Here is a 17200-nt window from a genome sequence, read left to right on the forward strand (position 1 = left end):
ATCAACAAAGACTGAGTTGAGTTCTTTTAAAAAGACATTTGCATCACCATATATGACTCATTGAGATTGACTTTATTAAATAGTGGTGCAAATTAAGTCAATATTCTATCAGAATCTTTCACTTGGTGGTACAACTCACTGAGCAACAGTGGTCCAAATCACGTCTTTCAGACGTCATTTCAATTCCCTCAGAAGACGTCTTCAGGGAAGCCAGAATGAAAGGGGGTTTTTTTTACGTCTTTCCTGGATATTGCATGGCGGTCCTGTCTGGAAGTCATATAAACGTCCAAACAAGACCTCTGGATGATGTGACGCAATGAAAAAAAAATGTGACCACACCTGGAATCCAACCCAAACCTCTTTCATGCCAGGTAAGACTCCTATCCTCTTTATCTTAAAGGTGTGATTTGGACCACTGTTGCTCAGTGGATAGTGGCAAATTTGGCACAAATGATGTTCAGAATATGCGATTTAAGAAAAGTGTGTTCTCCAGCTAAAAATCCAAGATGGCCTCCTCCAATTGAATTCCAAGATGGCGGCTATTACATGACAAAAAAAATCTTAAAGTGACACGACGTGCCTACAGCGCCACCGCTGGTGCTAAACATATACATCCCAGGCTAGAAAATCTACAAAAGAAATTCGGAGCTCGCTTGCTAGTCCATGTATCAACACAAATAAAACCTAATTTAAAAGCTGAAGAAAAGCTCTATCCCATGGAAACCTCATGGGTACTTCTCTTTCATCTCCAGGCTCATTTCAAAGAAAAAAACTTTAATAAATAAGAAATAAACTAAAAATGGCTGGAACAGGTTGATTTGCAGATGTGTGAACAAATAAATAATGTCACAACAACTGATTCAAGGGGAATCTGTGTTTTCACTTCAGACTGATGACATGAGGGAGTCTGAGTTCATCTAGACCAGTGATCCTCAACCATTGGCTTGTGGCCCAAGAATGGGCCGTGCGAACCAGATACTGGGACGCGGAAAAAGTTCAGTTCTGCTCCTGCGGGGCCGCAATGCCGCCTCCCACCACTTGGGGCAGTTATGCATCATTCAGTTGTTGAACACGCTCCAATAAGCATCAGAAGAAGAAGCCAGGCCAAAACTTTTTATTAAAGTGATGAAGAACTTTTTAAAATGAAAGAAAGAGGATGACAGTGGTGCCACCCCCTCCTCAAAGGTGAAATATGTCCGCAAATACAACCCTGACTTCATTAAGTTACGCTTTGTGAACGGAGGTGGTGAGGCAAAGCCTACAGCCCACTGTGTTGAGTCACTGAGGATTAACGCTGAATCCTTCAAAACCCCGGCGGCATCTCGAAACCAAACGTCCACAGCTGGTTGGAAAGCCACTGAATTATTTCAAGAGAGTAGAAAATGCGCTACAGATGCAGGAATGGACCCATCTATCGTGTCACTGACTGGCAACTCTAAACTTTAAAAGCTGAGATGATCGGGGAGGCTGCTGCTGCCAACAAGCTGATGACCGTCCCACTCTCAAACCACACTGTGATTTGCCGGCAGACATACAGCATCAGCTTTTGGAAATAATAAAACGTTAAAGTTTTTCCTCTTTGCAGCTCTATGAGTTCGCTGACGTCACAAACGCTGCACAGCTGCTGCTTTTAGCGCAACATTTTATTTATTAGAATTTGTCTTCAGTTTTTTGAGTATTTAAATCCAAATATTTTGGGATTTCAGATTTCTGGGGTCGTTAATGTTGACTTGAGCCTTTATTATTTGTTCTTGCAGCAACTTGAGTTGTTGTGATTGCTCTCCTGTTCAGTGTTGTATGTGCAGGTTTACATACACAAGATAAATAACAGTTTTTGAGATCGTCACAGTGTGTCGTATGATGTCATTTGAGAACTTGTGTGAGAGAGGGGACCTGCCAATGGGATGTTTGTGCTATTTTTTTTATTTGAAAAATGGCTTGTTTGCATTTGTTGTCATGTAAAGACCAATTGTCGTTGCTTGTACCCATTAAATAATGTAATTTTAAAGGCCTGTGGTTCTCAATGATTTTCTGTCAAGTTCAAAGATGTTTCATGCCACTCACAAATTGGTGGTTTTATCCATTTTGCAGTAAACATCCTGCCTCAATTTAGTTTTTTTACAGATAAACCTGATTTTTTTCATTTTGTCACATTAATCCTCTTGAGGGAAAACATCAAACTCCACACAGAAAGTTTTTCGGCTGGATTTGAATCAGGACCTTCTCGCTGTGAGGCGAGAGCACTAACCACTGCAGCAAAAAAATATTTAGATGTTCAGAAATCCATTATGTTCCTTTTTCCTATAGGTGAACGCATCTTCAACATCGACAGCGGTCGTAACGCCCCCCTCCACTCCCCGCCGTCCGAGCACTACACCATCATCTTCAACACCTTCGTCCTCATGCAGCTTTTCAACGAGATCAACGCCCGCAAGATCCACGGAGAGAGGAACGTGTTTGACGGCATCTTCGCCAACCCCATCTTCTGCTCCATCGTCCTGGGAACCTTCGCCGTGCAGGTCAGGAAAACTCTTCACTGAGCTTTTGATGTGAATTCACACTTCCGAGTCGCAGACTGGAAACAGAAGGAAAGAGAGTCAGAAGACTGCGATGAAGTTTGACTACACATCTTCTCGTCAGGTTAGATATCTGCTCATTTGCATGAATTAGAATCCAGTCACGTTTATGCAAATGAGCAGAGGTCTGATGCATCGTGAAACTTTCGTAAAACATCTAAACTCGCAGTAGTGGAACCAAAATTAGGCCAGATTCAGCCGCTGCACAGCTTAACTGTTTTATTAATAAAAGAGAGTTAAGTTAACTTAAGTTAAGGGTTAGTTAAGATATGTATATATACAGCTCTGGAAAAAATTAAGGGACCACTGCAAAATTATCAGTTTCTCTGATTTTACTACTTCTAGGTATGTGTTTGTGTAAAATGAAAAAAAAAATTTAATTCTATAAACTACTGACAAAATTTCTCCCAAATTCCAAATAAAACTATTCTCATTTAGAGCATTTATTTGCAGAAAATGACAAATGATCAAAATAACAAAAAAGATGCAATGTTTTCAGACCTCAAATAATGCGAAGAAAACAAGATCATATTCAGTTTAAAACGACACAATACTAATGTTTTAACTTAGGAAGAGTTCAGAAATCAATATTTGGTGGAATAGCCCTGATTTTTAATCACAGCTGTCATGTGTCTTGGCATGCTCTCCACCAGGCTTTCACATTGTTCTTGGGTGACTTTATTTTATATCCAGCAGAATATATACAATAAAGACTGTATTTATTGTATGAAAATACGATAAGACCGGAGGAATGCAGCTGAGTTTAAAGCTGCTGTGTGTGTGTGTGTGTGTGCGTGCGTGCGTGCGTGCGTGCGTACGTGCGTGCGTGCGTGCCTGTGTGTGTGTGTGTGTGTGTGCGTGCGTGCGTGCGTGCGTGCGTGCGTGCGTGCGTGCGTGCGTGCGTGCGTGCGTGCCTGCGTGTGTGTGTAATCCTGTCCTTGTTGTGTTTGTGCTGCAGATCGTCATCGTGCAGTGGGGAGGGAAGCCCTTCAGCTGCGCCCCTCTCAACATGGAGCAGTGGCTCTGGTGTCTGTTTGTGGGGGTTGGAGAGCTGCTCTGGGGGCAGGTAAGCAGCTCTTCAGCCTGCTGAGTCAAACCACACTGAGCAAGTGTAGGCTGGCAGGCCTCGTGTCCCCTGAGGTGAGGCCAAGGAAACATTTTCACATCGGCTTAGATAAGACTTCTGATGCGTGCTGTTCTGAAACTGACAGGGGAAACAATCCGGGCTTATCACAATCAAAACGTGAGAATGGTAGTTCAGAAAAAGCTGCCAGCTGATCAGTTTACCCTCCAATTAGCACAACGGTGCTTAAAAAAATTAGTTCATCTGATTTTAATATGTAGTATGCAGTGACTTGCAAAAGCATGGATACCCCATGAACCTTTCCACATTTTAAGTGTAACAGACACAAATGTAAATGTGTTTTATTAGGGTTTTGTGATGGAATAACACAACATGGAGTGGCAGTAAAATGATTCATGATTTTTTTAAATATGTATAATTTAAAAAAAGGAAAATATGTTGTACAAAAGTCTTCCTGCCCCCTGCAGAGACTGACATTTTTGAAAATTCTTCTTTGTAAAATAGCTGAAGCTCAGTCAGACTGGATGGACAGATTTTGATGAATGTCTGGACTTTGACGGGTCCATTCTGACACACGAACATACTTTGATCTAAACTTTTCCATTGGAGCTCTGCAGGATGTTTAGAGTCGTCGTCCTGCTGGAATCTGAACCTGCGACAGTCTCAAGTTTTTTAGCAAACTCTTAACAGGTTTTCCTCCAAGACAGTCCTGTATTTGTCTCCATCCATCTTCCATCAACTCTGAGCAGCCTCCCTGTCCGTCCTGAAGAACAGCAACCCTGCAGCATGATGCTGCCGCCACCATGTTTCACAGTAGAGTTCAGGGTGATGTGCAGTGCTCGTTTCCCGTTTCACATTAGTTCAAAAAGTTCAGTTTTGCTCTCCTCTGACCAGAGAACCTTCCTCCGCATGTTCCTTTCAGTTTTTCATTTGTAAAAATAAGGCAAAATCATTCTACTTCCACTTCAGAAGTATGCAGTATGTTGTGTTGGTCTATCACATAAAATACATGTACATTTATGTGGAAAAGTTCAAAGGGCATAAACACTTTTGAAAGCCACTTTCACGTCCATCCATCTTCTTCCACTTAGTGGGGGTGACAGTCTGAGCACCATCACCCAGATCACATTGCACCTGATTAAGAACCTTCCTGCAGGTGGTGAGCCCACAGGAAGGTGGTGCCCGGAGTGGGACACGAACCCACTACCCTGAGATTGCGAGTCTCATGCTCTACCAACTGAGCTGGCCGGGTGCCACTTTCATGTCATAAACTCAAAAGATGTGCTCCTTGTACAGAAAGTGAATGACTGCTACTCTGATTGAATTTCAGGTATTATAGTTACAGGTAGTAGCCCTCAGATGTGGCCAGACCACCACCAGGTGCAGTGCCAGTTCAAATTACTCCACTTATTTCAGTACAGCAGGACAATGAGCAATTTTACTTCAAACTGTACTCTCACTTCAGTTTGTAATAATCCATCAAAATGTTCCTGATCTCAGAGTTAAAATCAATCACAGTTTTTCTTTATGCACGAAGATGTGGTACGAGTATATATACTAAACAGGTCTAGTGACCATAAAAATGTTATTTTCTTTTTTAACATTTTGCCTATTTATACACAGATTCATACAGAAAAACACAAAGACATCTGATTATACAGCTATACTCTTGAATTTACTGTTTTGAACTATATTACAGTATTTAAACAATAAAAATATGAGATTTATTAAGTTTAGGTACGTTGCAAAGTTTATTAAAATAAAATGAACATGAAGTGAATCGTATATTGTAAAAAGCTCATTTCAATCTAAATCTGCTTATATCTGATATGGGAAGTGAGGATCAGTGAACATCTTGGACTGGTTCCCTTATCCAGCATCTCTCAAAGCAATCTTAATTATTAGAATTTTGGTATTCAATGGCCGATGTTTCAAATACCTCATTGAAATATATAATTTCAGTTTTCTGTAGCTGTCCACTTTCAGCAACTATTCCTCTATCAGCTCTCAATGGCGAGCATCTCTCGATGGAATGTGATCTTGAGCCTCCTGTTCTCACTTTATATCAGATCTGCTCCACGTCTTCCACGTGCAATATCACCGTCACAACAACAGCTTGATGGAATCCTCGCTCTCACTTCAAACTATCCTTCAATCGGTAGAGTCTCATATTCAGCCGTCGGTGGCCTCCTGCCATCATTTCAAACTTCATTGCTCATATTCAGTCTCCCACAGCCTGTCTCTCAGTCTCTAATTGGCCTTCAATGCTCTTAAACAACCTCCCCGTCTCTCCACTAACCACTTTAAGAAGTTACACTACTCTGGGTACAAAATGACCCTCGATGCGACGGTTCGATTCCACCGCCACCAGAAACTTGAATAATCACTTTAACTATGGTGACGTGTGGCGTCTAATTAAAGTTAGACGTAAATCCATTCTTTACACATTAAGATTCAACTTCACATACAGATAGATAGATAGATAGATAGATAGATAGATAGATAGATAGATAGATAGAGAGTGAAATGTGTCATCTTTGCGTTTTCTAGGTGATCGCAACAGTGCCGACGGAGCGGCTGCCATGTCTGAAGGAGGCGGGGCTTGGCCTGGAGCCCGGGGAGGAGGAAGGGGAGGAGATGGCGGAGGACGAGGAGGAGATCGACTGTGCTGAGAGAGAACTGCGTCGGGGGCAGATCCTCTGGTTCAGAGGCCTCAACCGTATTCAAACCCAGGTACTGTTGGCCCAGGACGCCCGGAGCGCCGTAACCACGACGTTTCTCGCAGGAACAAACACAAACACCTCGGCCCGAAGCTTCAGCAGGCCATGACACAAGAGCAGTTTGTTGGAGGTGAATTACGAGCATTGCTAAAACACACGGTCCGTCCGTTTGCACTGATTGATGCTGAAATTTAGAGGAAGCTTGTTAACGCTGCCTGAATAAACTGCCTTCATCATGGCCTCTCCAAACTAACTGAAGACACTTTCGGAAAGAAAGAACTCCTCTTAAGGACCATTGGGTAGAACTTCAGGCATCTCCCAGCAGAAATGTAGTGTTTTCTTAAACGTTACTGTGTTTTCGTTACCTCTGAGCAGATCCTTCATGTTTTCATGAGTCCTCTTCCGGTAAACCTTCTGCTTCTGCAGTTACTATGGTGGCTTCTAATAAACTCACTGACTATTCTCTTTTCTGTGAGTTTCACCGTAGATTATCTTACTCTCTTGAAATTGACAAAAAAAAAAAAAGCTTTTCCACAATCTTTCAATCTGTAGCCACACATTTAGATTGCACTGAAGTTCGACCCAGGGCTCCTCTAAGAGGCCGTCTATAAACCATCCACTCATCTATAGAGTAGTTTCAACATTCTATCTGGACGGTTCTCGCGTAGTTTTTTTAATCCTGTCTGTGCTGTTTTTCTCTCAACTGTGCCAAACGTAATGATTCAAGCTTTCTTCTCTCCCTCTTTCCAACACAGCTCTGATCTACTCAAACCCTCAGAAAAGCGCTCTTTTTAAAGTGGTATTTTAGAAACTCTTGAGGTTCATGAGAGACGATAAATACTGGTGTGTGTGTGTGTGTGTGTGTGTGTGTGTGTGTGTGTGTGTGTGTGTGTGTGTGTGTGTGTGTGTGTGTGTGTGTGTGTGTGTGTGTGTGTGTGTGTGTGTGTGTGTGTGTGTGTCACAGACTGCATATAAAGATCAACAACGTGTCTTTGCTTCCTCCTGACGTACAAAATGAAGCCAAAATATTCTGTAAATGAGCTTTTCCTTCTTCTCACACAGAAAGTGACAAAGTGGTGGAGTCAGTTGTACAAAGGAATACACAGAAACTACTGCAATTCCACTACTTTCTTTTCTCATAATGAAGGTACAGAGACTCGACATTAGAATCAACAGGAGATAAAATGAAGTTCTGAATATTACTGCTTCAGATTCACTGAAATCGAGTCGGACTTTGTGATGGCAGAATGAATGTGTGAAGCAGTCAGCATTAGACTGATCAGTGGCCGTCCATAGCTGCTGCATCCGTCATACAAACACTAAACTAATAATGGATACAACCGTTTGTGTATACTGTGTGTTATTGGGGACTTTCTTTGGCAGAAGTATTTCAGAAGTATATCCTACAAGACTGAAAGATTTGTACTACTTTTACTGCTAAAGCCATGCTCAATACAAGTCGATGCCCACATAGTAACAATGTCTGGTATCTGGTGTTGCTGCTGTAGTTTGCAGTAATGCTGAATTCAGATGATTCTCATATTGACCCACGTTCACACTTATACATGCTCTGTCGTCAAAATGTGTGACCAGTTTGACAGGAGGGTTATTTTCCTGATTGTTACACACCAACAGGAAGTGTTTAAGTGAAATATAACCAAATGTTTACAGGTCTTTCCATTACTGATGAATAAAATGAAAGCTATGAATGTGAAAAAGAAGTTAAACACATTGCAATAATTGTTCTAAAGCTAATGTGAACATCCTATGATGGTAAAAGTAAACTGTTATTCTAGGGAGGTTAGTTTATTCCTCACTGATCACAAAAACAGATGCATGCACTTCACATGATGTAAACTTCCTCTAGACTTCTGCACGTCCATCATGTTGGAATCAGCATTTTGCATAAAGTCCACCAGAGGGCGCTGCTCTACATACCAAGAAGAAGAGTCGAGTTATTTTATAAAAAGATGAAGGAAGTCACTGAAAACGTTGATAGGTTGCATTAGTGTTTTATTGTGAAAGAGGAGCAAGGTGAGGTCTGTGAGGACGTTAAACACCTCAAGGTGTCCCACAGACACTCTTCAGACACGTCCACTACTTCTTATTCAGATTGTTGTTCAGATGAACTAAATCTGTCTGAACGCCTTCAATTGTAATGACATCCAGCCACCAGGGGGCACCCCAGGTATTTTGCCTTCATTTTCAGGAGCTGGCCAGTTGTTGATATTTTCTCCAGTCGGGTGTGATTACACATGGGTCAGGGTGCTTCTGAGGAGACGGCCTGTTGGATTGAAGCACAGCGACTGGTGATTGGTTTCAGGTGTTGTTTTGTGTGGAAACAGACAAACGGGTCCGAACAGCAGCAGGCTGAGGAGTAACAGAACCAGGCCACACTCTGCTCAAGTGCCTGTCTTTGAATAAAGTGGCCGGTTGTTGATTGAGAGAGGTTTGGTCTGAGTGTGCACACCACAAACACACGATCTCAAAGAAAGCAGCTGGGGAAAATGGCCTTGAAAACATCCACGTGCACACACACAAACACACACAGACACACACTCACACACTCAAGACTCCTGTCCTCACTGAGTGCTGCTGTTTTGTCTCTGTCCTGCAGATGGAGGTAGTGAGCACGTTCAAGCGAAGCGGTTCGTTTCAGGGAGCGGTCAGACGGCGCTCCTCCGTGCTCAGTCAGCTCCACGACGTAAACACTATCTCTACCCCCTCTCACGTAGCTCTCTCCACCGCAACAGCCAATACCAGCCCAGCCCCCGGGAGTGAGTCCGCCGAACGCATGTACACACACACACAGCCACCGAGGCAAACACACACACACACACACACACACACACACACACACACACACACACACACACACACACACACACACACACACACACACACACACACACACACACACACACACACACACTGCTGCACGGCACGTGGACTGCAGTATTTTTGACTCTCTATGGTTGTGTCCCCTCCGGCTCGCTCGCTGCTCGTGTGTGTGGCAATGTGTCCTCTTCTTCTGTTGTTTTGGGGTTTATTTCACTCACTCTCCCCCTTTTCAAACAGCATCCAGTCCTGACCGGCTGTGTCTTTCTGGTCTGACCCGGTCTGGTTCAGAAATGAGCTGACCTGACCCGGTGCCAGGCCAGACCCTTTCCTGTCACTGTTGTCGAGTGTCGTCAGTTGCAGGAGGCAGCTCGCTGCTCTCTCTCTGGCCGAGGTGACCTCCAACCCTGGGTGGCCTGCTTAAAGACGGGAAGCGAGAAAAGGGAGACGCTTGTGCTCTGCTATTGGACGAGGCGGGGGTCCATCCGGGAAGTCGGAGAGTGAACGGCGGCTCCTCCTGCACCATGTTGTTATTACCTGTCCGTGAACGAGGTCAAGCGTGGTTACTGTGGTCGGCCCCTCTAACGAGGGAGTGCTCAACGTAGAACTGTTCTAACACTAATGTGACTCCTAATATACTGTAGAAACATGCTGCAGTTATATTCCACTGCCACCAGAATTCATTCTCATCACATGGCTTCTTCAAAATGTAAACCTTCGAGTATAAAAGCCCGGCAACACACTGCTGCTTCCATGACGACCAGTCAAACAAGGTGCTCTCTCTTCCTCTTATCACTCCTGCTTCCCTTCTTCTGCTCCTTTCTCTCGCTTTTGTTCGGTGCCACAATTGTTGTCAACTTTGGTTATTTCTGTGACAGTATTTCCAGCTCCGACGTCCCAAGTCTGACGCCGACTGATGTTCCAAAAAAAAAAAACGTTGGGATTTCTCTCTGTCCGCTCTCCTTTCTCTCTCCGTCGCAGTTCTCTCTTTCCTCCTCCTCCTCTTCTTCTTCCTCTGTATTTACGAGATATTACAGGTTCCCTGTTTGCAGAGATTATCTGTGAAATGTCTTCTGATTGTTCTTCATAAGTAGAGTTGTTCTTTTGTCGAGGTATTTAGATTGTATCAGATCTAAATACAGGCTCTTATGTAGCAAACTGATAAGATTTCTTTGGTAGGTTTTTCTTCCATTGTTTTCTCTGATTTGGACCTTACCTTATCCTTTACCTCATCCCTTTTTCTCATCCTCCCATCTCCTCACCAGAGTAGAGACCATCCCCCATGTTTTCTCTTGATTTCTTTGTATGTCAGTTCTGCACGCCTGAGTTTGGGAGTGTGTGTGCGCGGGTGCATTTGACACATTTGAGTCGTTGTGAATGTGTGTGTGCATGCGTGTGTGTGTGTATGTGTGTGCGTGTGTGTGTATGTGTGTGTGTGTGTATGTGTGTGTGTGTATGTGTGCTGTCTCTTCATTTGATCGTCCTCATCTGTCTTCTCAGTTGCTTCTCCCGAACCTTTCTTGCTCCGTTTTGTCCACCCCGTCCCTCCCTCCCTCCCTCCCTCCATTCCACGCTGCCCCCTCCGTCACCTGTAGACGTAGACCCCGGACCCCGGGGGGCTCGAGTCCTGATCATCCTGTGCAGACCTTTACCTGGGCTTCATTTTTTCTCTTTTTTCTTTTAGTACTTTGGAAACACATCCTTGTACGACACGAACTTCCTGTGGAAGGAGGAGAAGAGAGGATGTGTTTGTCAAAGTATGGATCTAGGATTCAGGTCCCACCACCGCCCGTCCTCGCTTGCTTTTTCACTTCTTTTACCCGAGGCTGGAGCACTTGTTGTGTCCAAACAGTGGAGGCGTGTTCCCGCCGCCGCTCAGTCTCTTGAGAGAACGTGAAGGAGCCAGCAGTACCTCGGGGGTTTGGCCTGACCCAAGCTTGTATTCTCAGTCAGTTCATGTAGAATGAAAGGGTTTTACTCTCGCTCGCTTTGGCTTGCAGAGACTGGTAGAAAAGATGGACTCCTGTCTGTGTTAGTTTGTATTCTGGAGCTTTATCACTGACGGCCAAAAACACGAAAAGACCAGAGGCAGCTAGTTTATACCTGCGCTCCTTTACTACACTTCATAACTACAGTGTGTTGAAACTAAACTGAGCAGGCAACATCCATGGACACCTAAAGCAGGAGTGTCAAACATATGGCCTGGAGGCCAAAAGAGACCCGCCAGAGGGTCCAATCTGCTCTTTAAAAGAAAATACAGAAAGTAATTTCTTAATGAATGGTGCCAATTGACCTTTGGCTAAGCCCCGCCCCCTTAGTTACTGTTGCTAACTCGGACAAGCTGTTGCAGCCGACTGCGTGTTTCTGTCAATGTAGAAACCACAACGCAACAGGCGCTAGACAGTTTAGCGCTTAGCCACCTAGCTTACTGAGTTAGCTAGCGGCGTTGATCTCAGCGGCGAACATCAGCGTTGATCAGGCGAGCTATGTGGCCGGCTTAAGGTAGCTCATCGCTGAGGGCGTCATGTGATTGATATTATATGCTTGCTAAGATTATACAAGACATTGCTTTAATTTGGAACAAATGTAGACGTCCTTGTTTATAGTTGTGGCGTTGAGTTCTGGTCTGCCACACAGGATACCTCGTATTACTGTTGCATATGCTCCAGGCACATCATTTGAACATTTTTGTGTCTAAAAACACTAAAATAGCCCAGAAAACAACTGAATTGTCACCAGCTTTAATGCTACAGAGCTTGTTTGTCCCAGTCCAGGCAGTTAGTAGTTTAATGCCATTGGTTCGTTTGTGTTTGGGGGCGGGGTTAAGCCACAAGTCAATTCCTGTAGCTTTAAGTTTGGTGTTTTAGAGAGATTAGTTTCATATAACACACAATAATGATGAGTGATTCAGCAGTGAAAGATAACAACCTGATTACTTGTGAATATGTGGAGAAAAAATAACATAATGACTGCAAGATGTCATAATGTTTAAGTTCTGTAACTTTGTGAGTGTATTTTGTAAAAAGTCCTGAAATCAATGTAAACTTTTTCATAATATACTCTTGTCTATTTGCACTAAATCCTTTAGAGTTGAGCAGAAATTCATTTTTAATGGATGTTTTGTTGTCACGTTACTGTTCCAGCCCCCTCAAGATAAAATGGGGGAATTCGTGGCTCCTGGAGTGAGTTATGTTTGACACTCCTGATCTATAACGCGATGATATCAGTTTAAATAGCTCAGCCATAACCTCTATGTTCATCGACCATTGGAATCACTTTGGAAAGATTAAAAATCAAGACAATAATCTGTAAATCTCTTTAGATTATTTAGAAAATAGGCACCCACTCATGCTATAAATGTCTATTTGGAGAATCAGCTGAAAAATAGAGATTTTCTCACTGACGACCACAACCGACATCTGTTCGAATTAAATTGATCAATTATATCATTCTGGGATTTAATTTGGATTTCAATTTCAGTTAGATTGGCTTCAGAACAAACATGAATGAACCCTGAAATCCTCTGAGCTCAGATAGTCTGACGCAGTGGTGAAGACATATGGACACACACCTCTGGGACGCTCCGTCATGGGAGTTTTTCTCCCCACTGTGGGGCGAGACGTGTTCAATGTCTGTCTCTGTCTGTTTTGTGTTGCTCTGTGGGGTCATTTTTTTATCAACACAACGGAATTTAACCGAGATCAATTCAAACACCACAACATGCAGTTGAACTAAATGATATCATTAGAAATGAGCCCAGAGTCCAGCAGATAGAAATAAAATTTCTTAGGCAGAGACTCGACCATGTATTAAAATATAAAATATAATCACGTTGTTTATGTTGTTCACCCGTTATAGGATGCTCAGCTTATTTAAACATGTGTTTGTTTTTGACTGTGGAGTCCTAAACAACGCAGCTGCATTTTATTTATATATACCAATCCAAATACAATGTTTGAAAACTGACCAAAATGAAAAAGTATTTGACAATGACAATTTATAGTTTAACAACTATCTAAAGATTCTAATTATCTAATATCTAATTATCTCTGGATTTCTTAAAGAACGTTTTACAACCCTGTGATTTCATTTTAATTTACACAGGTGACCTGTCCTGCAAAGAAACATGTGATACATGTGAAATGCGACCTTTAGAAAGATGAAAAACCTCAAACTGACTGTATATATCTGCCCTATGAAGGGTTAAATATTGTGTTCAAGACTTTGAAATGATTCAGATGAATGGGTCCTGTGTTTGTACCTCTGTACAATCTGTTGCAAAGAACAAACAAACAAGAGGTGAAACACTCTTTTGATAATCTATCAGAGCTGTCCAAAGCATTTTGGCGCTGGGAGTCATTTCCAGTAGAAAATGAGTCCAAACCCAAAGTTAATTTCACAGTGTTAGACACCATCGTTACACACACAGGGAGATTATCTGCTCAACTCATCTATTAAATAAAACACAATCACTTTAACAGTTTTGGTATTAAAAGATAAGTTCAGGGATATTTATGTACCATGATGGGAGGATGCTATATTGAAAGAAAGCATTTACTCTTTAGTGTGTTTTCATTTTAACGCAGCTTTTACACTATATTCAATGTTCTGCAAAGAGCTTTACTCTTAACTTACCTCATGAACTGTTTTAACTTTAAGATCTTTATCAAATAGGACTACTGTTTTAAAATCATTCGGTCCAGTGAAAAGATCGCAGATATTCCTTGTAGGTTAAATGTAATTAGCACACAAAATCAAATCAGTTCCTCTTAAGGTTTGACAAAATGAGCGTATTGGAAGTCTCCAGTAAACTAGTTTATAAGCACTAATTTGATTTGCTTGTGTTTATGTTGATTCCATAGTTCTTCTGCTCATGCAAGAGTAACAAACATGACTCTCAGGGTACGTCCGAATATAACTCCTTAACTATCGACTTTTCCAGAACCCCGGAATCGTTTTGAGTAGCGGCCATGATAAGGACTGTCTGAATTCTCAATAAGCAAAGGAAAGGAGGCTCGTTGCTTCCTTTAGAACCTCCTTTAGCTTAGGAACCAATGATGCATCCCTTATCAAAGGAGGCGAGCTCATGCTGTCCCACAATTCCTTGCGGCGACAACATTTAAAGGGACCCGCTCATCGTAGCGTTCAGGGAAACTCCTGATGTCAGAAAAAGGGAGCAGATCATGTAAGTTACCAAAACAATAATCTGCCTTGAACAACAACAACATTTTCGGAAACTTGTAGTCTTTTCCCCACCATGGTGGACGTCACTAACTTGCGCCGCCGTCGCATTATTATGACGTCACGAAGTGAAAGTGCGGTCCGACTGCCACACCACTGTGATCGCCTTTCACTAACTCCTTTAGGAAGCCTCCTAACACCTTTCTAAAGTCCATAGATAAGGAGTTAGGAGGGACAATTCGGACATACCCCAAGTCTGTATTCTAGCTTTTACAGTGGATATTGGTAGTTTTCTAGTTGAGATCCTGCCCATTCTTATCCGTCCATATGAATATCAGATACTATCCATTGTTAATGTTGATAGCGTATTTTTCTCTCCACACATATATGTGTGGTGTCATTGTAAAAACAACCAATGGCACCACCTCGTGGCCTGAAATGCTAACTACATCATTTTCTGTGTCTGCTGTTGCCATGTGGAAGTGAAAGTTAGCCTCTTCAGTTAGCCTCTGCAGGACCTTTAACACCAGACTTTAGAGGCCACCAGTTTCACCTCCGATGGCGTTTCCAGAGAGAAATCCATTGGAAACTTTAGGTCAGTCGGGGAGGTTATGAGTTTGTTCAGATGGGTCTTTTCACTCGGTCAGCAGGATGGAGAGTCATGTGGGCTAGGAGGTGTGAATCGAGGGGGTGGGTTGGCGGGGGGGGGGGGGGAGGTGTTGCAAGTGGACCACAGCTCAGCCGTCACATCTCCCGGAGCCATTCACTATCGGCCATCTATCTCAAAGCTTCTCCCTGTATTTATGTTGCAGTCTCTCCTCATCAGCAGTTGTTTTGCACTCAGCAGCCTCTCCCACCTTCCAGCGCCTCACTCAGTTTCTTCCTGGTACCTTTAACCCTCATCGTTTTTCCATCAAGCGCTGCTGAGAGAGCCGGCAGGGAGAGAGGGAGAGAGAGAGGAAGTGGGTGAGAGGGATGAGTGACACAGCCATACCCCTGACCTGCAGGCCTCTCCGGCCACACTGTGGGCGTCATATACTCGAAAGTTTACTCTGTCCATGGAGACAATAAAGATTTAAAAAAGTAAAGAAAGCGAGAAAGTAACATTCTGAAACCTTCTCAGTCTGCATGAGGTGTTTTTCTACTGTCTGACAGGCTCTTTGGAAAAACAGATAAGCACTGAACCTACTGCTTGACCGTCTGTCTGTCTGTGTCTGTCTGTGTCTGTCTGTATCTTAGTCTGTCATATGAGCCAGAGTCATATATAGAGACTCCTCCTACTTTGGCCCACTGCATCGTTGATCTGCACTCAGCTGCCTGACCATCCTCCTCTCATAATCACAGTTTGGACTCCGGTTGGCGTTGTGGTTGACATAAATCTTCTCCCCTGGCCAAACTGTCTCTATGTAGGGCTCTGCCTGCCTCTGCCTGTCACTGTATCTGCATTGAACTGTCTGGGTTTCTTTCGAGCTCATGCTGCTTCTTTTCCTCTGTTTGGGCTTGGGGTGAAGGGTGCATGGACCAACTGCAATGGCAAAGGAATGTGTTTCTGCACGCACACACCATACACTGCATAATGCACCCCCAAGTACACTCATAGACTTCACTCTGGAGCGTGTGTGTGTGTGTGTGTGTGTGTGTGTGTGTGTGTGTGTGTGTGTGTGTGTGTGTGTGTGTGTGTGTGTGTGTGTGTGTGTGTGTGTGTGTGTGTGTGTGTGCGTGTGTGCGTGTTTTGATTGAGCATGACCTGGCTGCCTCTCTATGTGTGACGGGGCTGACGCTCTGGCCTTTGAACCAATCACCTTGTGTTTTCTAGCGATCTAACCAATCACACACTGTTCTAACCTGCTGACTCTCTATGACATCACTTTTCTGTTTTGCAAGATTTTTATTTTGTATCCTGCAGCATCATCATCGCCATCACTTCAATCATCTGCTCTCCTCTGACTGTCACTGTGCATGGCTGCAGTACACTTTGTGTGTGTGTGCGGGTGCGTGTGTGTGTGTGTGTGTGTGTGTGTGTGTGTGTGTGTGTGTGTGTGTGTGTGTGTGTGTGTGTGTGTGTGTGTGTGTGTGTGTGTGTGTGTGTGTGGTCCAGCTTTATTTTTCAAACAGCTCCAGTGACTGACAGCAGTCTGATGCATGCAGACGTCAGCCTCCGAGACACAGCTTCATTCGCAGCCTCTGCATGGACCTTTTACGTATTGTTTTTTCACGTACGTGTGCGTGTGTGTGTGTGTGCGTGTGTGTGTGTGTGTGTCGTTAGGTCACCGCTATAGGTTCTTGCAAATTATTTATTTTATTGTGCATTAAACTAACACATTCACTGTTCCTGCCCATTAGAGTGTGTGTGTGTGCATGAGCTGTGGATGTTCTCACTCATTTTGTGCCTCAGTTCTGAGTGAACAATTGAAAGTTTTCAGCAGGTGACCAAACAAATATAACACATGATTAATTTAGTAATGTACTCAACTATTACACACAGCCAGTGTTTCTCTGGCGATCGGGGGGTGACAGATTACTTTTTTTTTTGTCATTTAGTAAGAAAAAGTGATAAGCACAAATAGTGTTGATGTTCTGGTGAATAGTTATTTGTTGTGACTATAATGGAGAAAAACATCAAATAGTCACAGATTTCAAAAAGTTGAATTTTCCCGACAAAATTCTGCGATTTCAATAAAAACATTTTAACCCAACGAACAGAGAGACCTTCTGTAAAACACATTAAAAACTCCATGTGTTGGTTTGACTGAAATGCTCCCATTTCAATAGTCGGCGTTATTTCGATGTCAGTTTGTGGC

The 17200-nt window shown here is 43.2% G+C and overlaps 1 protein-coding gene across 2 annotated transcripts in view; it reads left to right on the forward strand.

The window, feature by feature from the left end:
• Positions 1-17200, forward strand: part of atp2b3b (ATPase plasma membrane Ca2+ transporting 3b) — a gene marked incomplete at its 5' end in the record, with an annotated part of 80060 nt that overhangs the window by 58778 nt on the left and 4082 nt on the right. Inside the window, 4 exons of one of the 2 annotated variants that reach the window (XM_080468667.1) lie at positions 2308-2519; positions 3535-3642; positions 6211-6393; positions 8998-9084. In XM_080468667.1, coding sequence (XP_080324793.1) covers positions 2308-2519; positions 3535-3642; positions 6211-6393; positions 8998-9084 — 590 coding nt within the window. Of the gene's footprint in view, positions 1-2307; positions 2520-3534; positions 3643-6210; positions 6394-8997; positions 9158-17200 lie in introns of both variants that reach the window. The other variant, XM_080468666.1, reaches the window with a different exon arrangement.

Source organism: Lipophrys pholis (assembly GCF_963383615.2).
Source record: "Lipophrys pholis genome assembly, chromosome: 8".
In the NCBI taxonomy this organism is placed as follows: domain Eukaryota; kingdom Metazoa; phylum Chordata; class Actinopteri; order Blenniiformes; family Blenniidae; genus Lipophrys; species Lipophrys pholis.